At 45.6% G+C, this 23,169-nt stretch overlaps 1 protein-coding gene across 2 annotated transcripts in view; it reads right to left on the bottom strand.

The window, feature by feature from the left end:
- Window positions 1-23,169, bottom strand: part of KIAA1549L (KIAA1549 like) — a 314,597-nt gene that overhangs the window by 118,951 nt on the left and 172,477 nt on the right. For both annotated transcript variants that reach the window (XM_070804017.1, XM_070804018.1), the window contains exons 2-4: window positions 7,674-8,012; window positions 4,467-5,084; window positions 2,241-2,356 (exon numbers count right to left, since the gene is read on the bottom strand). In XM_070804017.1, the coding sequence (XP_070660118.1) occupies window positions 2,241-2,356; window positions 4,467-5,084; window positions 7,674-8,012 (1,073 nt within the window). The remainder of the gene's footprint in view (window positions 1-2,240; window positions 2,357-4,466; window positions 5,085-7,673; window positions 8,013-23,169) is intronic.

Here is a 23,169-nt window from a genome sequence, read left to right as displayed (position 1 = left end):
GAAGAGTTTTGAGGCTTTTGACCTTATTCTTATTTTGTTTTGCTTTCCTCATGTTTGATATCAACAGTTCAGGGTGTTTCGAACACCGCCTTTCCTCCCCTTATTCTTCCATCTCCATTAGGAGTCTCATGTTTTTTGCCAAAGAAACCAAGACAACTGATTTTGCAGGAGGCTGGGTGTCCTTTGCTTCTCCACATTGTGTGCTCCTCAGCACCTTGTCACTTGAAGCTGGTGTTCAAGGTGACATTAGGAGGGACAAGAGGTATTTCTGGATGGAACACGGACTCAGCACCAAATACCACCAAATCACCCAGAAAGAAGGTGACTTCCATTCCCATCCTCCTAATATTAATATCTCAAGAAGCAAGTCTCAGTTTGAGGACAGTTGACTTCTAACACCTCTCTAATCCTTGCTAATCATATTTTTAAACAAACAAAGGGACGCCAGGCCCCAGCCTTAATGCCTTCTGCAAGCAGTAATATCTAACTTGAATTTAACAGGCTGTCTCCACTATTTTCATTTTCATTTTTAAATTTTGGTCATGCCATGCAGCTTGTAGGATCTCAGTTCCCTGACCAGGGATTGAAACTGGGCCATGAAAGTAAAAGCGCCAAATCCTAACCACTAGACCATCAGGAAACTCCCTTATTTCATTTTTATCATTGCCTTCTACTTGCAGCAAATGATCCTGACTTCTATTCATGGTGATGATATCAAACATCCTTTCGAAAGAAATATGTTTCCGTTAAATTTTTATTGAACCATAGTCAATTCAAAGTGTTGTGTTAGTTTCTGTGGTACAGTACAGTGCATCAGTTATACATATCCATATATCCACTCCTTTCTAGATTCTTTCCCCATATGGGTCATTACAGAGTATTGAATAGAGTTCCCTATACTATATAGTAGGTCTTTATTAGTTATCATCTTATATAAAGTAGTGCATATATGACAATCCTAATCTTAAGTGTTTTTTTAAAATAAAAACTCATTTAAAAATAACTGCTGCTGCTGCTAAGTCATGTCAGTCGTGTCTGACTCGGTGCGACCCCATAGACGGCAGCGCACCAGGCTCCGCCGTCCCTGGGATTCTCCAGACAAGACCACTGGAGTGGGTCGCCATTTCCTTCTCCAATGCATGAAAGTGAAAAGGGAAAGTGAAGTCGCTCAGTCGAGTCTGACTCTTCATGACCCCATGGACTGCAGCCTACCAGGCTCCTCCATCTATGGGATTTTCCAGGCATGAGTACTGGAGTGGGGTGCCATTGCCTTCTACTACATACTAATTCTCACAGCGGTCTGTGATGATATGCAACAAAGAGCAAAAACTGTGAGGCTAATTTTCAAACAACCAAAGTTTAATGAAAACTGTCTCAGGTAACCACAGGGAAACATTCACATTTTCAACTTTCAAATAAAGTTTCTGGTGCAGAAACCACAGATGTCTCTTGTAGAGAGCATTTCCTCTTCTTCTTTTCAGAAGTATATAAAAGAGATTAACAATGATGAATAAACTGTACCCAATCTCCTTCCTAGTCCGTGGTGTGGTGGCGGGGAAGGTACCACTAATTTGAATGCGGCTGTGCAGAGCATCAGAGCAGAAAGCTGAAGCGATATTTTTAAGTGATGTAAAGGGCTGTCCACTGACTGCCCATCACATGTACTGCTTTAAAACTTGGAATCAAACCAAAAGGGAGTAGAGCAAAACTTCCATCACTTGGATATGCCATCGAAATCAGTTGGTGGTTGTTAAATAGTACTTGGCATGAAAGTGTTTGGAGAGAAAAAAAAATGCTTACTTCCTTGTCTGTTGCTCTCAATTTAAGCAAAGTTAGACTCAATTTACAAGTCAGAGTAATTTTTAAATGTCCAGAAATAAATCGCCAACTGTTTACCATGGTGAGGAAGATAAAAAGCAGTGGATGATTTCTGCAAAATTACACTGACACAATTAAATACTTTCCCCAAATAACAGGATAATGGGGCAATTTTTATAAAGTACATCCAGGCTTTTAAAAAAACAACCCAAAAACTAGACACAATTATCCTCAATTTTCTATCTCCAAATTTGACCTCCTTCTCCTGCTACCACACGTTAGCTATTTGCCAAAATGAAGAATGAGGATCTACTTCCGTGGTGGTTATGGTGCCCAGGGAGGACAGAAGCAATGTAAACAGAGTCTGGACCCAAAAAGAAGACGTGGCTGGATGAGCCTGGTTTCAAGAACAGGGGGCTTACATGAGCCAAGACGTCATTCTGGTGGAACGCCTTCCGCAAGGCTTGTGTGAGCCCTTTGGCTATATTGAGCTTCAGGGTTTCACTGATCTGCATCCTCCTTTGGGTCAGAAAGAGAACTGTGGGGTGAAAGAGAAGCACACCATCAGCAGAAGGCAGCAGACCTCCTACCTAATCATGAGCCCTTGCTCCTCCCCAGCCACCCAGCACCCCCTGCAGGTTCTGAGCAAAGCTGGTGGGCACAGGGCCAACTGAAACCAGATGGTTTAATTTCCCAGTTTCACAATTTTCCCATTTAGCATAGCTGGAGCGGCAGCTCTGTTGGTCCCGCTCACGTCCTACAGGAAGAAGGCCCAGCCATTTGGGTGGCCCTAGTAGAGACACAGCTAGCACGCTAGTGGCACTTCACTTCCGACCGTCACTGCCTCTAACTCTGAAAGCCAGGCTAAAGCCAGTGTGCCTGCCTCTGACTGGTCTGCATGCAAGGAAATTCCTGCAACAGCATCCCTGAGTGCCTCCCTAAGGGCAGGCCCTGCATCCTAAAACAGCCTAAATCAACCCTGCATCAGGACGTGCAGTCCCCACCCCACAAGCAGGATGGAGACCTGGCGTGGAGAAGAGGCATTTGTGATGGAGCACGACAGGTGCTCCCTGAAGGGAAGCCTAGGATGTAGTTGGGGGCCCCTGGAGAAGCATCCGGCCCTGACTGGGGCAAGGGCGTAGGGATCAGGGAAGGTTTCCGGGAGGAACTGATGCTTCCATGAAGTCTTGGAGGATGATGGGCGTGAGCTGGGCCAAGGCCAGAGGGACTGCCCTGGCCACTCTCAACAGAGGGAAGACCAAGTGCAAAGGCACAGGGGAGAGAAGTGAATACTTCAGTCTACAAGTCCAGGCCTGGTCCTGAGGGCAGTGGGAGAGGAAGGGGTTTAAGCAAAGGCATGCACTTTAGAAGCTTCCCTTGACTGCAGACTGGAGAATAGATTGGAGGGGTGGGGGGAGTCTGAAGGCAGACAGAGAAATCTGGCTGCTGTTGAAGAATGTAGGTGAGTGATGTGAACCAGGAAAGGGGCTGTGGGGGTGGAGGGAAGAGGTATTCAGGAGGCAGAACAGGAAGGAACCAACTGGGTGTGGCTGGGGTGAGGGGGGTTGTGAAGAAGAGGGAGTGGAGAATGTTCCAGACTTCCACATCAAGGAGGCTGGGGTTGCCTGCCACTCAGACGGGGAGGCAGAGATCTGGAGGGAGGGGGCAGAGGGAGGGGAAAACCAGATGGTATAATTTCTTGAGAAATTGAAAAAGATACTGTGCTCTCTGCTATGCCTAGCTTCACAATTTCCCATTTTAGAATAGGATGTGTCTCAAGAAATAATTTCATTTAATTCCTTGTGGGGTGAAGAGGAAGGCGGGACGTGAGCATTCAACACTGGCATGCTCTTTCAAATAATGTTTCTAATGCTTTTTATAGCAGACACTACCATACTATTAAAAGCATCCGTGTGCTTCTTGGCCCATTTGCTGCAACTCAGAGGTGGGGGCTAAAAAACCAGCATCTACCACCCCGACTTTTTCAAGAAGGTCTCCTTTTTAACATCAGAAGAAAATTCAGGCGCCAACACAGAGAACCATGGCTGTACTTTTAGTATCCGATGGTTGAGAAGACACATGCCAGAGTCCTTCTGAGTTCTGTTGCCCTGCCTATGATCGTGCATTTTACTAATCACAGCATTCACACGTGTGAGACATCACTGTAGACATCACATCATCAAGGTTCGCCTGCAGATATGCTCTACAGGCAAATTTTGGTGTACCTTTGCTTTTTCAGACTCCCTAGTGGAACTGGTTTCAGGAGGCCTCTGATACCAGGATGGATCCCAGGGCTAGATTCTGTGTCATATTCTCCACATGATAGAAGAGATTCTTCTCTATCACTTAATAAAGATCAGGACTTCTCAGCCTCAGCACTTTGGATGTTTTGGGCTGGATTATTCTGTTGCCTGACCATCCTGTGCACTGTAGGAATGTTCAGCAGCATCCCTGGTCTCTGAACACACTAGATGCCTGAAACACCCTCCCTCCCCTCCAAGATGTAGACACTCAAAAACGTCTCCAGACGTGGTGGCAGGGACTGGTTGAGAACCACTGACCTCAAAGAAATCTAAGAATTCTGCTACATCTCTGAGGCCAGGATGCTTTTGCAGCTTTCACATCAAATCAGGGCAGTGAACTCTTACCTGTCTTCACCAGGAGCTTACTGGACATGTGACACTCCAGGTTGGATGCTGTCTTGCCAGTTGTGACCACAGCAGTGGACACAGCGGGAAGAGCAACATCTGTGTTTTCTGCTGATGAAGGCGGCATCCGGGTGGCCCTCACTGGTGCGGTGATGGACGTCAAGGCTGCTGTGATGGTCAGCGGGCGAGTGGTGGACACCCTGGGCAGGTCTGGGTTGGTGGGGTTCGGGAAGCCCGTGTGCATGGCTTGTGGTTTCCTGGGGAGGTGTGTTGTGGATAACAGGCCAGAGGTAGCGCCCATGTTCCCTTGCATGGCTGTGTGAGTGCTCATGGTGTGTGCTGTTCTTGCAAACATGTAGGTTGGTGTGAACGAGAAGGCTGGATGAGCTGCCCCTGGTGTTGCTTTGGGGCCAGATGCTGCACTGCTCGTGATGTTTTTAGCTAGAGCAGTGGTCCAGCTGCTCTTGGCTAATCCCGAGGCCATGGCCGAAGGGCTGCTGCCGGTGCCCTTAGCAACCAGGGCTGCAGACAGCACCAGTGGACTTGATTTCCGAAGAAACGACGTGGTTGCTGCTGCTGCTGCTGTCGGCTCTGCCTTGGGCAACGCTGAGGAGTCCACTGCAAAGAGAAGAGGCAAAGTTTGTCATTGGCACAGAATGCACACACCACTTGTGGGGATGAATGGATGTCATTACGGGTTTGTTGGGGTGAGAGGTCCCTGAGCTCTGGAATTTAGGCAAAATGGCTTTAGGTTCATTAAGTCAATTAACCGTAATGAGAATGCCACTTAGAGCAAAGCTATGGGTGGAAATAAAGACACTTAAATTCTGAATACGTTCCAAAAAATCAAGTCGGCCGAAGATCAAGGTCATGACTATCTGGACTAATAACTCATTCATCATCCTAAAATCAGGCGTATCTGCTCCTTTGGAGCAAAGCTAGGTATTTGTGTTGAGCCTGAAGATGCTTTGGCCCCAGAAGCAGTCACATTTCTATCTTGGGAGGGACCAGGAAACAAACTACCTGCATTAGCGGTTGCACCTGTCCATTTCTCAGGGCGCTGAGAAGCCCGTGGTGCTTTGGACGGGGTCCCGAATAAGGCACTGGTTGATAGAGAAGGCGATTCAGCGGTAGAGTGAAACCTCAGGATATCCTGGAATGGTGGGGAAGCATTTATCACCGGAGATGGATAGATGTCATCGGCGATTTGAAAACTTGTATCCGTTTCATCTGAAAGCATTTCTGGCAAGCGAGCTGTGGAAGTCAGACTTGGAGAGCTCAGCACAAGTGGATGTGTTGGGTGGGCAGGTGACTGTAGATGGGGACGAGACACAGCTTGTTGGCTTATACGTGGGTAATATCCAATCTCAGCTGTTTGGAAGTCTCTGGTGTAGTTGTTAGTGTTTATGGACAAGAAGTCTGTATGGTTTCCAACCATGGTAACATCTGACTGTTGGATGGGCTGGTTGGTGCTCATACCAGACCCTGGATCCTGGATGCTAAAACCTTCCACAGTCACTGAATGCCCAACATTATCTTTGAAATCCTGAGATTTTATTGTATTGGCAGTGGAATTTAAACCACCAGGAGAAGTGGCTGAAGCTGGGTGAGTTTCCCAACTTGTAGAGTTAATTGTGTGCCCATTTACATCATAATTTGTTTGCTGCAGCCAGCCAGACATCATGGGTTCTGTGGAAAGGGACTCAGCTTCTGCTGCAACAGAATTCCAGAAAACATCTGTGGTTGCTGGCTTCCTCATGCCTCCCATTGTTGAGAAATCATAGACCTCACTGGAGGAGGGAAAAGCTGTCACCTGTTTGGAAGCCAAAACTGGCAACTCAGAATGGTCTGTCACAGCTATGTGAGTCACTGGCTTGGTCCTGGAAAAACTATGAGATGGGGACACAGTCTGGGTAGCTCGTGTGAAGGGCATGGAAGATGGAGGTAATTCAGAAGGAAGGAGGCTGGTTCCTGGTGGTGTCGTGTCTGTAGAGACATGATCAGTGCTGAAATCAGAGGTGAATCCACCTACAGCGTGAAGACTTAGACTCTCTTTACTCGGAAGGGTCTGGAGAGCAACTGTCAAATTTGCCTTTTCGTTTTTCTTTAAAACAGTTGCCATGCTATCTTCCTTCTGCAGGGGAAATGTCCAGGTCATGGAAGGACGATGAGGAAATGTGCTTGAGAGGAGGAGGTCTGTAGCTGCTGTGGGAGGGGACCCATCACTACCTGCTTCTTGAGGAGTTGGCACTTGGGGCACGGCGGATGGAGAGGCATGACTCCATGCCAGCTGGAGTGGGGCAGGCGTGGAGGGGAAGTCTGCCGTTGTGCCATTTGATGGGGATGTGGGAACTGCCCCAGAAGGGCCTTCTTGTCCTTGGTCAGCTGTGGTGAGAGGCAGAGGAGAAGGAGCCAAAGGGGAAGATTTGTGTTCCGCTGAAAGGGTGGGCCCTTTGGAATTCTCTGGGGTTGCTGACACATGCAGGGGGTAAGCAGAGTTCTTTGCTGGAGCACGGGCTGCCTCCAGGCTGGTCATTCCCACTGCCACTGACTCTGCAGTCTGGACCAGTGAGGATGCCTCATGGGTTGCTGCACTCTTCAAGGTTGGCAGAGACACCCCATTATGTGCTCTTTCAGCCACCTCAGCTTCAGTTGGCTGGGTGGATGCAAGACTTGGAGCCACTTCCAACATCAACAATGAGGGCCTTCCACCAGGAAGCTGAAGACTTCCAGAGGCTGGGGGAGCGGGAGACAAAGGGGCCAGGTCTGCCACGGAGCTCAAAAATTCAGGTGAGGGGGAGCCCGCTGAGTGAGGACCCCCTGCTGGGCTGGAGGATCTGGAAAAACCTAGATGAGGGATGCCTATTAAATCCTGGGCATTTCTGGATGGAGCGTGGTCCATTTCCTCAGCAAATGGGTTTAGGGGATTCACTATGCTCTGACTTGAGGAGGAGTCAGTTGGAGCTGTGTGGGGGAATAAAGGCACTTTGGTGGGTTGCTCTGCTGCCTTAGAAAAGATGATGGAATGAGGTGAGTCGGGAGCCAATGAAGAAGATGAAGATGAGAGGAGAGCATCTGCCCTCGGGGAATGTAGTTCTGAAATGGAAGGAGTCCCTACCCGCGGTGGCCGCAACGGGAGGCCAGCAGTGAAGGACGTCACTGGCGGGAGGGTGGGCAGTGGGGGCGGCATGCTGGTGTGAGGCAAACCTGACACGGCGGCCGCTTCTTTCCCCCCTGGAGGTCTTGGCTGGACCAGGGTCTCGGCAGAATCCTTGGAAGGCTCGAGGGAGGCGCTGCGTGTGCTGCCTTGGGAAGGAGAGAAGTCCCCGTGGGCCTGAGCTCGGCGGTGTGTCTTGGGTAGGGCCGTCCAGGCAGACTGCGGCCAGCTCGTGTTGTCAGGAGACGCTCCAGGCCCAGGCTTAATTCTGTCCACTGCTGAGGAAGACTGGACTTCGGAGAAAGGCCATGTTGGTGAAATCGGTAACAGCCTCCCATGAAGAGATGACTCTGGGGTCAGGGTGACGGCAATCTGCTGGTTGTCCGTTCCTGTGAAATGAAATATCGTGCCATCAGGCCTCGGCTAATCATAGGTCCTGGAGAGAAGGGTAGGAAGAGAAGTACCCCTTGGACCTCACAGAGCTTCCACGCCATTAAACATTCATTAAGACTCATTAAACACATTCAAACGATAACTTAGGTCATTACAGATAGATGCTGCAGCTACCTACACGGCAGCGTTGGTGAGAGATAGCCACTGATGAGGTGATGCTTAAGCAAAGATGTGGAAGATACTTGTGTGTTTTAAATCTCTTATCTGTTCACCGACAAGGGTTGGACTGTGAAACTCACAGCCTAGAAAACCAAAGCTGAACATGGCTCCCTGCCGTGGCTAAGGACACCAAAATAAACCTCATCCGAGAATCCTCAGTGCAAAAGGGAAGGATTGTGTGTCTGAATGCAGATCTTTTATTCTTAGGGCATCTTAAGAGCAACAACTGAAGTTGCCTGTGTTTGGAGAGATGGCACCCAGGAGACTGATTTATTAATATCTTGTTGGATTTAAAAGGATTCCTGATGCTATGGTTCACACCATGTCAAACAGCAAAGGGGATTTCCTTCAAATTAGGCTATTTCCAAGAGAAAACCTGTTCATACCCCACCCAGGACCACAGACAGCTCTCCCAAGGCCTGGTGTCACTACCAGCACCTGCAGAGAGACCAGAACTGTCAGCGCAAATGTGCAAAACTGCAGGCGGAGAGGCGAGGAGTCAGGGCATGAAATGTGACTCTGCGGGAGAGGAGGCAAAGCTGGGAATTCCACGCTTGGGAGGACCTCCTGCTTGAGGATCCTCTCTGATCCCCTTTCCACAGCAGTGCCGATGGTGCTGATGACCCCAGAGGGGGTTCAGTGCCCTTAAGTAATGTTTTAAATAAAAAATAACAAAGAGGAGGTACCTCCTAGAGCTTTCTACACTATTGGCTAAAAAAAGTTAGACTCAGGGATTTCCCTGGTGGTCCAGTGGTTAAGAATTCGCCTGCCAATGCAGGGGACAGGGGTTTGATCCCTGGTCCGGGAAGACCCACTTGTCGTGGGGCAACTAAACCCGTGTGCCACAACTACTGAAGCTCTTGTGCCTAGAGCCTGTTCTCCGCAAGGAGAAGCTGCCGCAACGAGAAGCCCACGCACCACAAGGAAAGAGTAGGCCCTGCTTGCCCTAGCTAGAGAAAGCCCATGTGCAGCAATGAACACCCAACACAGCCAATAAATTTTTTTTTAAAGTTACACCCATCTGGTAGAAGCAGACAAACCAAGAGCTGAAGTCAGAAGACCTGGGCTTGTGTGCACCCTCCAGCCACCCGCAGCTGTTGTGTGTATCTGTGAACTGTTGTTGCAAGAGTGAAGGCAACAAGCACACTCCAACTGCCCCATGGGGTGACTGGAAGGAACACAGGGCATCACGAAGGTGGAAGGAAGGGCTCCCCAAGAAGAAAAGCACTAAACAAACACTAAAAAAAAAAAATCACTAAACAAGTGAGCAGTCGTTAGAATGGTCATTATAGGATCTAAGTCCCTGTGTTTTTGTTTGCTTATTTGCTTAACAAAAGAGGACGCTATGGCCCAGAGAGGGGACACCATTGGCAGAAACCACATAACCCATCAGGGACAGAAGCAGGTCCAGACACGAGGCTTCCTCACTCCCACTGCAGTGTCTTCTTCCTAACTGCTTTTCCAAACCACCAGTTCTAGTCTTCACTCCAGCTCCATGCTATCCTGCCCCCAGAAAACCTACCAACCAAAGCCGAAACCTTCAAATACTTGAGCTTTTAGAAAATGAAATATACTGAGTCACAAAAGCTAAACAGTGATGATCTTCTGAAATATTCAGTTTCATTTTTTAAGTTGGAAGCAGTTTAAGGACAAAGGGCAAACTTAGCCTCTGTGACTCCTTATTATGAGATCAGAATCTCTAAAACTTCCTTTGTGTGGGACCCAAAGCTTCCTCCCTTTATACAGAAATAATCAGCAAATGCATATACAGCTACAGGACCAAAAGTCTACACAGCATTTCATTAAGATAACTGCACTCCTTGGGAACTGTCTCACGGTTTGCTATGGAAATTGTGTTTCTGTTACCGCACTCAGCCTAAGGAAATAAAATTGGTTGCAATTTTACACGGAAGGCTGATGCTACTGCCATGTCTCGGTCCTTTTGTTCATGATGCTTACCTCCTAGACTCAGGTTCACACTTGTCACGCAGTCTTGTCTGGCTACTTACCTGAGTGAATAGAACATCCTTCCAGTGTCGTTTGTGCATTTTGGTATTTTCCAGTAACACGTTAGAATCCATTTTTACTACTTGTATGTCAGGTGAAATCTATGTAGGATTTCTTCTTCTGTACTCTCATTGAAATAAATTCAACCAGGGGCTCAACTCACGGATTCAAGAGTCATACCAAATTAAACTGGTTACAAGCAAGTACCCTTCTAAGTCAAAAAGGATGCAACAGGCAGAGTAGTTTTTGCTTTCAGAAAGATTTGTTGCAAACTCTTTCATAAAAATCTTACAAACAGGAAGGGGAAGTGGGTGTTAGAGGATGACTACAAGGGGATTTATAATTAACTGAATTGCCACAACCAGAGGAGGCTAAAATAAAGAAACAGTCTCTAGTGGGACTTGCCTCTGCTAAATCTTGCTGTTTCTAGACTAGAATCCAGTGTTTCCCAAGCTATCCCTTACAAAACAGAATGTCCCAAGATGTCTCATAAAGAAAAGTTTCAACAAGCTAACAGTTTTGAGAAGCGTATGCTATACTCACACCTACCAGTCATTAATGCTATTCATCATATGCTTCTGGCTCTCTACCTTCAGAGCACATAAAAGGACTGCACTTCCCGGATACCTCTGGGGTTGGGTGGGGCCATATGATTAGTTCTGGCCAATGAGTTGTGAGCAGAAGTGACAAGTGTCACTTCTGAACTAGAACATTTAAACACTGGAGCAGGACTGTCCAGAACTTGCTTTCTTTGGAGGAAAAACAAAACAAAACAACTAGCAATATTATATCGGAATTAGTTAAGAAGGAGGAGGAGGAAGAGGAGGAACGTACTAATATTCAAAATGTTTGCAGGTCCGCCAGCCTGGGTCCCTTAGGGACCATGATAAGCAAAGGCCCTCTGCCTTTGTAAAAGTGTGTACAGGTAGCATGAGCCAAAAAGAAGCTTTTGCTCTTTTAAATCACTGAAATTTGGGAGTTGTTTGTTATGGTAGCATAACCTAACTTACCCTAACCTATTCAGAAACTGGTATCAGAGTGGATTTGGAACTTAAATGGACATATTCCCATATACATCAACATTTAAATAAAGGCTGAGTCCCATCATCCAGAAAACAAAAGAGCACCTCAGTTCAGTTCAGTCCAGTTGCTCAGTCGTGTCCAACTCTTTGCGACCCCATGAATCGCAGCACGCCAGGCCTCCCTGTCCATCACCAACTCCCGGAGTTCACTCAGACTCACGTCCATCAAGTCAGTGATACCATCCAGCCATCTCATCCTCTGTCGTCCCCTTCTCCTCTTGCCCCCAATCCCTCCCAGCATCAAAGTCTTTTCCAATGAGTCAACTCTTCGCATGAGGTGGCCGAAGTACTGGAGTTTCAGCTTTAGCATCATTCCTTCCAAAAGAACACCCAGGGCTGATCTCCTTTAGAATGGACTGGTTGGATCTCCTTGCAGTCCAAGGGGCTCTCAGGAGTCTTCTCCAACACCACACTTCAAAAGCATCAATTCTTCAGCGTTCAGCTTTCTTCACAGTCCAACTCTCACATCCATACATGACCACTGGAAAAAACATAGCCTTGACTAGACAGACCTTTGTTGGGAAAGTAACATCTCTGCTTTTGAATATGCTATCTAGGTTGGTCACAACTTTCCTTCCAAGGAGTAAGTGTCTTTTAATTTCATGGCTGCAGTCACCATTTGCAGTGATTTTGGAGCCCCCCAAAATAAAGTCTGACACTGTTTCCACTGTTTCCCCATCTATTTCCCATGAAGTGATGGGACCAGATACCAGGATCTGAGTTTTCTGAATGTTGAGCTTTAAGCCAGCTTTTTTACTCTCCTCTTTCACTCTCACCAAGAGGCTTTTGAGTTCCTCTTCACTTTCTGCCATAAGGGTGGTGTCATCTGCATATCTGAGGTGATTGATATTTCTCCCGGCAATCTTGATTCCAGCTTGTGCTTCTTCCAGCCCAGCGTTTCTTATGATGTATTCCGCATAGAAGTTAAATAAGCAGGGTGACAATATACAGCCTTGACATACTGCTTTTCCTATTTGGAACCAGTCTGTTGTTCCATGTCCAGTTCTAATTGTTTATTCCTGACCTGCATATAGGTTTCTCAAGAGGCAGGTCAGGTAGGATGTAGCAAAAATTCAACAAATTGATGTTGGATGGTTTAAACTTTGGCCAAAATTGATCAAGCATATTTAACGAAATATGTTTAGTTTATTTCTCAAACATATTTGACCTCAGAAGTTGGTTACTCAAAAAAAAAAAAAAAACCCAATGATATATATAAAGCTAAAGAAGAAAACATGCTCATTGAATTAGCAAATGATAGCAAATTCAAAAGAATAAGTGATATTAAGAACTCCAGAGAAATACTTCAAAGACATGTTAACTAACTGAAATTATTATTGAAGGAAGATTATAAATTAAGATTAAATATAAAGTCTTGCTTTTAATACACATATTACCTGGATAAGCACAGAACGTGGGAGCTTTCCTTTAAGGATAGTTTATATTACCTGTAGGTAGGGTTGACTGGAGTTCATTATGAACTACAACAGGAATGTAGGCTAGCAAGAAAATGATAAATTCTTAGACTGCATTAAATTTGTTCACTCCTAAAATAAAAAAATATTTCATACTTAAGAAAAATATTTATAATGTCTGTATGTAAGGCATATGGAGAAGGCAATGGCACCCCGCTCCAGTACTCTTGCCTGGAAAATCCTATGGACAGAGGAGCCTGGTAGGCTGCAGTCTGTGGGGTCGCTAAGAGTCGGATACGACTGAGCGACTTCACTTTCACTTTTCACTTTCATGCATTGGAGAAGGAAATGGCAACCCACTCCAGTGTTCTTGCCTGGAGAATCCCAGGGACAGGGGAGCCTGGTGGGCTGCCATCTATGGGGTCGCACAGAGTCGGACACGACTGAAGTGACTTAGCAGCAGCATGTAAGGCATAAAGACAAATGATGAAAAACATACATGATCTCTGGCTGAATGGACATCGTAGTCTTATGGGAGATAAGGAGTTAAATCAAATATTCTCACAAGTATAAAAATGATACATGTTACAGATGAAAGATACATAGTCCTTAAGAGCAGGCAATAAGAGGATGTGACCTGATGGGGGAGGTCAGAAAGCACATCACTGAGAAAGTAACTATCAAGCCAAGATCCAAAGAATAAGTAGAAGTTAATCAAGCCATAAGTGTAGGGAAAAACATTCCATGTAGAGACGAGCATTGGCAGAAACCTTGTCGCAGGAAGATGCATAAATAGTATGCTGCGGCTGCTGCTAAGTCACGTCAGTCGTGTCCAACTCTAGTAACCGTAGTGAGATCAAGGAGAACACGAGTGGACATGGCACAAGATACGGCTGAAAAGGTAGTTGATGATCAAACCATCAGAGTGTCACAGACATTAGTTCAAAGATGAGTATGAAGGAACGGAGGTGAAGGTGGGGGGTGTACAGGAGCAAATGTGTTTCAAAACAATCATTCTGGTTACAGGGTGAAGAACAGACTGCACCGCACGAGGCAAGAGTGGCCGACAGGAGACCAATAAGGAAATGCCTGCTGTGGTCCAGGTATGCAATGACAGAAAAGTTGTAAAGAGGAGCTAAGCCACAGTGGGAGATTGAAATGGATAATCCTTCTGGATCCCTTTCAATTCTCAGAGTTCAGGACAATAGATTTTTTTTAATGTGTGTGTTTGTGGTAATCTTTTTTCTAATGGCTGCAAATTCTCCTATATGCCTCTCATTGAGAGGTAGAGTCTACATCCCCTTGGACTTAAGACTGTTCAACCAATTAGAGGGTGACAGAAGTAATGCCATGCGGCCTCTGAAGCTAACATCATAAAAAGCAGCTTGGTCTTTGGAATGTTCCCCTTCATATCCTCCTTTACTATTCCTCCGGGAACCCAAACACTACTCTATGAGCAGCCCAAGCCCTGTGGAGAGATCCAACCCTGTAAGTACTCCAGGCAACAGTCCCAGCTAAGCCAAGCTTCCCAGTCATCTCAGCCCATGGACAGACAAGTGAATGAAAAAGCCTCCGGATAATTCTAGCCCCCAACCATCAGAATCACCATGGTTGTTTGAATCTTCCCTACAGAGGCCCCAGGCATCAAAAAGCAAAGACAAGTCATCCCCACTGTGCTCTGAATTCCTCAAACCATGAGCACAACAAAATAGTTGTTGTTTTCGAGCACTTTGTTTGGGGAGGTATGTTGTGCAGAAACAATAACTGAAGCAGGACAGTGCTGTGTCCCTCACTTCTGGGAGTGAGTTACTATACGCTTGATTAGATTCTTAAAAGGATTCACAAGCCAAAAACTAGTTAAGAAGCCTTCTGCTTTATACACAAGACTTTAGAACTTTGTCTATGCTAATAAAAATATTTCTATATTAATTAAAGAGGCATCATTGAAGGAGAAGAAGGGAAGAAAAAATTTGAGGGGGAAATGAGAGGTAGGTGGTATATATTTAGAAGAAGGAAAAGTAAATTAGAAGTAAGGCAAAACCAAATTACAGAGAGATTGAAACACACTCAAAAGAAGGAAGTGAAGCAGAAGACTGGTGGAGGTGGTGAGTTGGACAGGCTCTAAGGCAACCCCATGCTCCCTCTCTCTCGGTGGTCATGCTTTTGTGTGACCCTTCTCTTGGCACATGAGCAGAACCTGTGACCTGCTTCTAACCAAGAGCCTATGGCAAAGGTGACGTGCTGTCACCCTTGTGATTTCCTTCTTGCTGCTGTTATTTAGTCCCTAAGTCATGTCCAACTCTGCAACCCCATGGACTGTAGCCCACCAGGCTTCTCTGTCTGTGGAATCTCCCAGGCAAGAATACTAGAGTGGGTTGCCATGCCCTCCTCCAGGGGATCTTCCTGACCCAGGGATCAAATCCACATCTCCTGCATTAGCTGGCAGATTCTTTACCACTAAGCCACCAGCTTATAAGCCATACAATTATATCTTGCTAGCAGACTCCCTCTCCTTGATGGACCGATGAGTTAAGGGGCCATACTGAGAAAGCCAGGCTTCCCGGGTGACGCTAGTGGTAAAGAGCCCAACTGCCAATGCAGGAGATGCATGTTCAATCTCTGGGTCAGGAAGATCACCTGGAGGAGGAACTCCCATGGAAACTGTGAGATCATAAATGTGTGTTGTTTTAAGCTGTAAAGTTTGTGGTAGTTAGTCAACAATCGAAAACTGATACAGGTAGGAAGGAAGGCGCTGTGGAAGGGCATATGGGGCCGTAGGAAGAGGACATGGAGTGTGAGGGCCCATGGCTTAAGCATAGTGTAAAGGATGGTGAGAAGGGGTGATCAAGACAGCAGAAAGGAAGCATGAATTAATATGCTTGGACTATCACAGAGAACAAGCTGTGAAATAAAAAATTCTAACACAGTACCTGAGACGCAGAGGAAGTTATTTGAAAAGAACACAAGGCTTTGCAAGAGCAGAAACAAAGCCACAGCGGCAAATAGCGCCAGACATGCTGGAAGGTTGCTACGAAACAGGTTGTACTCATCTGTTTAAATTCTATTTTCAAGGGGGGAAAAAAGGCACACTAGTCTAATCAAATTACTCAATTCTTACTTTTCTCAGTGAACTCTCACTGATTCTCCAATCTCCCCTTTCCTTATAACATGAGTTATTCTTTGCTGAAAATATGGTAATGGTCTTCAAAAAATGCACAGAAAGCAATGTCCCACACATTACAGAGGGAGATAAAGGCAATTTCGTCTTCCTGCACAAGCCCCAGACTGGCTATCCTTTCTAAACACAAACACCACCCTTTCTAGGAACAAGGAAACATTTACTTTCTGCTTGGACAGCGTTTCCCACAAAGGGACTGGTAATCTCAAGAACTGTAAAGTGAAGTAGTTCAGATGCTTGAGATTTAAGGAGCTTCTGGATGAAGAAAGACAAAGAGCAGAAATCAACTTACGTTGGGAATGAGTGAAAGCAAACAAAGGAAACCCTCAAAATACTGAAGAGTTAACTTGAATCAGTTCTTTCCTTCTCAAGGCACCAAGAATGAGTGATTATACAAATGCTACTCAGCTGACAACTGACACAAACCCATTTTAAACCAAGTTTATCTGAGCCAGGTTTAAATAAAACCATGGCTCTCATGGAGCCTCAGGAAAGTGATGTCACTCCTCTCCAAGTATCAGACGATAATAACAGGCATGAGCTTGCATGCACAGATTAAGTCAAGGGCTTCTGTTGCTCAGCAAGTCTGCAGGAAGTCAGTCCCAGAACAGCTGAACTTAGCCTTGAACTAAGAGTCCAGCCAATGCCAATGTGTGTGCTCAGTCGTGTCTGATTCTTTGCGACCCTACAGACTATAGCTCGCCAGACTCCTCTGTCCGTGGGACTTTTCAGGCAATAATACTGGAATGGGTTGCCATTTCCTCCTCCAGGGGATCTTCCCAACCCAGGGATTAAACCCGCATCTCCTGCGTCTTCTGCATTGTAGGCAGATTCTTTATCCACTGAGCCATCAAGGAAGCCCTGAAGCAGATCACTAACATGGTAAAACATCAAAAGTTAAGAAAATAGCCACATTTGAACATAAAGTCTATCACTGACTAATGTCAAAATGGTGAAAACTACCTCCCTCATCTGGAGAAGGCAATGGCAACCCACTCCAGTACTCTTGCTTGGAAAATCCCATGGACGGAAGAGCCTGGTGGGCTGCAGTCCATGGGGTCGCTAAGAGTCGGACACAACTGAGTCACTTCACTTTCACTTTTCACTTTCCTGCGTTGGAGAAGGAAAGGGCAACCCACTCCAGTGTTGTCTGGAGAATCCCAGGGACGGGGGAACCTGGTGGGCTAATGTCTATGGGGTCGCACAGAGTTGGACACGACTGAAGCGACTTAGCAGCAGCAGCAGCAGCAGCAGCAGCAGCAGCACCTCCCTCATCTCCCCAGATCTCAGAGGCCCACGTGGGAACACCAAGATGCACAATGATGAATTGCTCAGGCCTCTGTCTTCCTGAGGCCCTTGGCACCGCCCGTTTATCATCCTTGGTGCTTATACATAAGATGCAGACCCAGGCTGTGATGCTGCTGCTGCCTGTGCAGGGCACACTCTAACCTCACAGACGCCCCCAGGGTAGAGCAGCGTCTCTGCTGCTGCCACTCCTCACCTGAGCCTCTCTCTTCAGTCCCCAGGGCTGTGTCAGCCTCCTGGTCAGGGCTGTTTCCAGAGCCCTCAGAGTCTGCTACTTACGGAGTGTCCTCAATTCAGGTTCACAGTATTGCTTCCTGGTTTCCTCAAAACCACTCTTGTAACCCAGCCATAACCCTTTTCCAATCAGCACTGTTCCTCTTTCTGCCTGCTGGCAACACAGAGGAGAAGACAGCCCTCCTTAGTTGACCTAACACATGCTGCAGTATGGTTGCATTTATAACCAAGGTCAAGAAATCATCTACTCTGTCCAGCTCCCCACTTCCCAGCAAGTCTGACTCACTGAGCACTTACAGGAAAGCAAGCCTGATCCTCAACAGCTCTTAAATGTAGGGAACTAAGGCAATCAACGAATAAATACCCCAAACTCATCTTCCTTGTATGTCAGAGAAAAACAGCTGCAGCTTCCTACCAGGCCCCACAGTCAGACTGCTGCTCCTGCTACCTCGCTTCAGTCGCGTCCGATCTGTGAGACCCCATAGACATCAGCCCACCAGGCTTCCCCGTCCCTGGGATTCTCCAGGCAAGAACACTGGAGTGGGTTGCCATTTCCTTCTCCAATGCATGAAAGTAAAAAGTGAAAGTGAAGTCGCTCAGTCGTGTCTGACTCTTAGCAACCCCATGGACTGCAGCCTACCAGGATCCTCTGTCCATGGGATTGTCCAGGCAAGAGTACTGGAGTGGGCTGCCATTTCCTTCTCCAGTGCATCAAAGTAAAAAGTAAAAGTGAAGTCGCTCGTTCGTGTCCAACTCTTAGCAACCCCATGGACTGCAGCCCACCAGGCTCCTCCGTCAGACTGCCTGGATTCAAATCCTACTCACTCCTCCATTCACTGTGTGACCTTGGGTGAGGTACTTAACCTCTCTGTGCCTCAGTTTCCTCAACAGACAATCACAGTACCTATTTTATGACACCCACAGTACCATGAAATTGTTTTAAGGATTACAATGAGGTAGCACATGTCAAGTTCTTAGAACAGTGCCAGGCACACACTGCTAGCTATTATTATCTGTTGAGTTCTGGGTAGGCATGGATGTACTCAGAAGCCACCTCAGGGGACCTGAACACTAGTCATAACTTAAAATGCCTTCAAATCATGTACTGTTACGACTCCACATAACTGTGGAACTGCTTATAGTTTGTATAATACTGTCACACCCTCATCCCACCTTGTTCCTCACAGTCCCTGTTATTACCCTCATTTTACAGGTGGAGAAACCAAGGTTCAGGGAGGTCAAGTGCTGCCTTGGTTAAGGTCATGTTGAGAGTTACCTTATAGCCACACACGACTCCACCCCCTTGACCTCAGATCCAGGGCTCTCTATTCCACATGGGAAAAGGTAAGTCTCCCTCCTTCTCCAGGTCTAGGGTGGACTCCATCCTCCCAGGAGGACCTGCAACAGACTGCAACCCACACAGTAGCTGCCCCTTCCTGTCTGATGATGAGTCTGTCTCCTGGGTGCCTCTTCAACAAACATTACTGAGCACCACTCTAAATCATTGCGACCTGTCAAGCTTCGATACCCAGAAGGTCAAAAGAGATGGATTAAGCATCATTGCTATGCTGAAGCATCCACCCCTCACCCTGAAGTCCTGTTTGGTGCCTGGGATATTCTTGCCTAAGATGATTTCTCTTGGGGCTTTTTAAAACGAAATGCGCCAGTTAATAGAATCAAATTGCCATTCCTTGAAGTGATGCCAGCAAAGAGAAAGTTCTGTTTACTTCTTCAACAGAAGCATTTTAACTTTCAAAGATCTTTCACAGCTGTTTTCTTCTTCTTTTCTTTAAGTTTATTGCTTTCAAATCTTTGTAAAACAGGTTTAAAAATAAAGTTGATCTTCCCCCTTTATAGCAGTAATAAATTTCACTGTTTTTTCAAAATCCTTGATCTATGTGATCATTATAGAATATTCAGAAAATGGAAGATGGAAAAGTAGAAGACAAGCTAAAATAACCCCATGCTACCCTCAGCCTTCTCCAAGTACATGTCCAGTTAATCAAGAAAACCAGGATTCATACTGTGGTGAGTTGTACTTATGGACTTTTTTCTTGGAAAAGCTTGGGTTTGCTCAGTTTTCAGACCTATGATTACACTGCACATCCAAATTTGCACCTGCTTCTTGTCTATTATAGCATTGTATTAAGGCATGTTTCCATATTGGATAAGGCTCTAATTATTTCCACTAAGATGTGATATCATAATTTGTTTAACCATCCCCTAACTGTTAGGATACAGGTTGTTCATAAATTTTCAGTATTATAAACAAAGGCCTCATCGCCTTCCAATTCTGTCATCACTGCCCGTGTGTAGCAGATGGGACAGACACGATGACCTCCTCTTATGGACTAGGACACCACACATATAGAAGAACATCTGCATCAAGAGAAATAAATCAATGAGACTTGGAATTTCTCTCCTCCCCCTACACCTTAGCATCCTTCTGATCTCTCAGATAGGGTCATTTATAAGTTTAAAAACCTCATGATGGCCTAACTCCATGACAGAAAACACAATGAACCACCAGTAACTGACCTTCACCAGTATAACTGACCTTCTCCAATAACTGACCAGTAATTAGGACAACCTTAACTGGCAAACCTTTCCAAATTTTCGTATTTTTTTAGCATTTCACTCTAATGACCTCAAGGGAGGTTGAGACCATTTAAATCCATTAGGCAAGAAATACTGGAGATCTAGGGCTGCCCAGGTGGCTCAGTGGGTAAAGTATCCACCTGCGATGCAGGAGACGTGGGTTTGATCCCTGGGTCGGGAAGATCCCCTGGAGGGGAAAATGGCTACCCACTCCAGTACTCTTCCCTGGAGAATCCCATGGACAGAGGAGCCTGAAGGGATACAGTCCATGGGGTCACAAAGAGAAGGACACGACTGAAGTGACTCAGCACACAATACCCATGCATGCACTGGAGATCTAGGGAATTCTGTACCTAAAGAAACGCAGAAACAGGAACTTAGTTCAGTTCAGTTCAGTAACTCAGTCTTGTCTGACTCTTTACGACCTCATGGACTGCAGCTCGCCAGACATCCCTGTCCTTCGCCAACTCCCAGAGTTTACTCAAACTCATGTCCATTGAGTTAGTGATGCCATCCAACCATATTATCCCCTGTCATCCCCTTCTCTTCCTGCTTTCAATCTTTCCCAGCATCAGGGTCTTTTCAAGTGAATCAGTTCTTCATCTGGTGGCCAAAGTATTGGAGTTTCAGCTTCAGCATCTGTCCTTCCAATAAATATTCAGGACTAATTTCCTTTAGGATGGACTGGTTGGATCTCCTTGCAGTCCAAGGGACTCTCAAGAGTCTTCTCCAACACCACCATTCAAAAGCATCAATTTTTCAGTGCTCAACTTTCTTTATAGTCCAACTCACATCCATACATGGCTACTGGAAAAACCATAGCTTTGACTAAATGGACCTTTGCTGGCAAAGTAATGTCTCTGCTTTTTAATATACTGTCTAGGTTGGTCATAACTTTTCTTCCAAGGAGCAAGTGTCTTAATTTCATGGCTGCAGTCACCACCTGCAGTAATTTTTGGAGCCCCCAAAATAACGTCTGTCACTGTTTCCACTGTTTTCCCATTTATTTACCATGAAACAATAGGACCAGATGCCATGATCTTAGTTTTCTGAATGTTGAGCTTTAAGCCAACTTTTCCACTCTCCTCTTTCACTTTCATAAAGAGGCTCTTTAGTTCTTTTTCGCTTTCTGCCATAAGTCTGGTGTCATCTGAATATCTGAGGTTATTGATATTTCCCCTGGCAGTCTTGACTCCAGCTTGTGCTTCATCCAGTCCAGCATTTCTCATGATGTACTCTGCATATAAGTTAAATAAGCAGGGTAACAATATACAGCCTTGACGGTCACATGGACCACAGCCTTATCTAATTCAATGAAACTATGAGGCATGCCGTGTAGGGCCACCCAAGATGGACGGGTCATGGTGGAGAGTTCTGACAAAACGTGGTCCACTGGAGAAAGAAATGGCAAACCACTTCAGTATTCTTGCCTGAGAACCTCATGAACAGTATGAAAAGGCAAAAAGATAGGACATGGAAAGATGAACTCCCCACCTTGGTAGGTGCCCAATATGCTACTGGAGATCAGTGGAGAAATAACTCCAGAATGAATGAAGGGATGGAGCCAAAGCAAAAACAAAACCCAGTTGTGGAAGTGACTGGTGATGGAAGTAAAGTCCAATGCTATAAAGACCAATATTACATAGGAACCTGGAATGTCAGGTCCATGAATCAAGGCAAATTGGAAGTGGTCAAACAGGAGATGGCAAGAGTAAATGTTGACATTCTAGGAATTAGCGAACTAAAATGGACTGGAATGGGCGAATTTAACTCAGATGACCATTATATCTACTACTGTGGGCAAGAATCCCTTAGAAGAAATGGAGTAGCCATCATAGTCAACAAAAGAGTCCAAAATGCAGTACTTAAATGCAATCTCAAAAACAACAGAATGATCTGTTAGTCTCCAAGGCAAACCATTCAATATCACAGTAATCCAAGTCTATGCCCCAATCAATAATGCTGAAGAAGCTGAAGCTGAACAGTTCTATGAAGACCTACAAGACCTTCTAGAACTAACACCCAAAAAAGATGTCCTTTTCATTATAGGGGACTGGAATGCAAAAGTAAGAAGTCAAGAAACACCTGGAATAACAAGCAAATTTGGCCTAGGAGTACAGAATGAAGCAGGGCAAAGACTAACAGAGTTTTGCCAAGAGAAGCACTGGTCATAGCAAACAGCCTCTTCCAACAACACAAGAGAAGATTCTACACATGGACTCACCAGATGGTCAATACCAAAATCAGATTGATGTATTCTTTGCAGCCAAAGATGGAGAAGCTCTATACAGTCAGCAAAGACAAGACCAGGAGCTGACTGTGGCTCAGATTATGAACTCTTTACTGCCAAATTCAGACTTAATTTGAAGAAAGTAGGGAAAACCACTAGACCATTCAAGTATGACCTAAATCAAATCCATTATGATTATAAAGTGGAAGTGACAAATAGAGTCAAGGGGTTAGATCTCATAGAGTGCTTGAAGAACTATGGATGGAGGTTCATGACATTTTATAAGAGGCAGTGATCGAGACCACCCCCAAGAAAAAGAAATGCAAAAAAGGCAAAATGATTGTCTGAGGAGGTCTTACAAATAGCTATGAAAAGAAGAAAAGCGAAAGGCAAAGGAGAAAATGAAAGATATACCCATTTGAATGAAGAGTTACAAAGAATAGCAAAGAGAGATAAGAAAGCGTTCCTCAGTGATCAGTGCAAAGAAATAGACAAAAACAACAGAATGGGAAAGGAGATCTCTTCAAGAAAATTAGAGATACCAAGGGAACTTTTCATGCAAAGAAGGGCACAATAAAGGACAGAAATGGTATGGGCCTAACAGAAACAGAAGATATTAAGAAGAGGTGGCAAGAATACACAGAACTATACAAAAAAGATATTCATGATCCAGATAGTTACGATAGTGTGATCACTCACCTACAGCTAGACATCCTGGAATTCGAAGTCAAGTGGGCCTTAGAAAGCATCACTACAAACAAAGCTAGTGGAGGTCATGGAATTCCAGTTGAGCTATTTCAAATCCTAAAAGATGATGCTGTGAAAGTGCTGCACTCAATATGCCAGCAAATTTGGAAAACTCAGCAGTGGCCACAGGACTGGAAA

Source organism: Bos indicus, chromosome 15 (genome assembly GCF_029378745.1).
Source record: "Bos indicus isolate NIAB-ARS_2022 breed Sahiwal x Tharparkar chromosome 15, NIAB-ARS_B.indTharparkar_mat_pri_1.0, whole genome shotgun sequence".
Classification (NCBI taxonomy): Eukaryota; Metazoa; Chordata; class Mammalia; order Artiodactyla; family Bovidae; genus Bos; species Bos indicus.
This window is presented reverse-complemented; position numbering and strand designations above follow the sequence as displayed.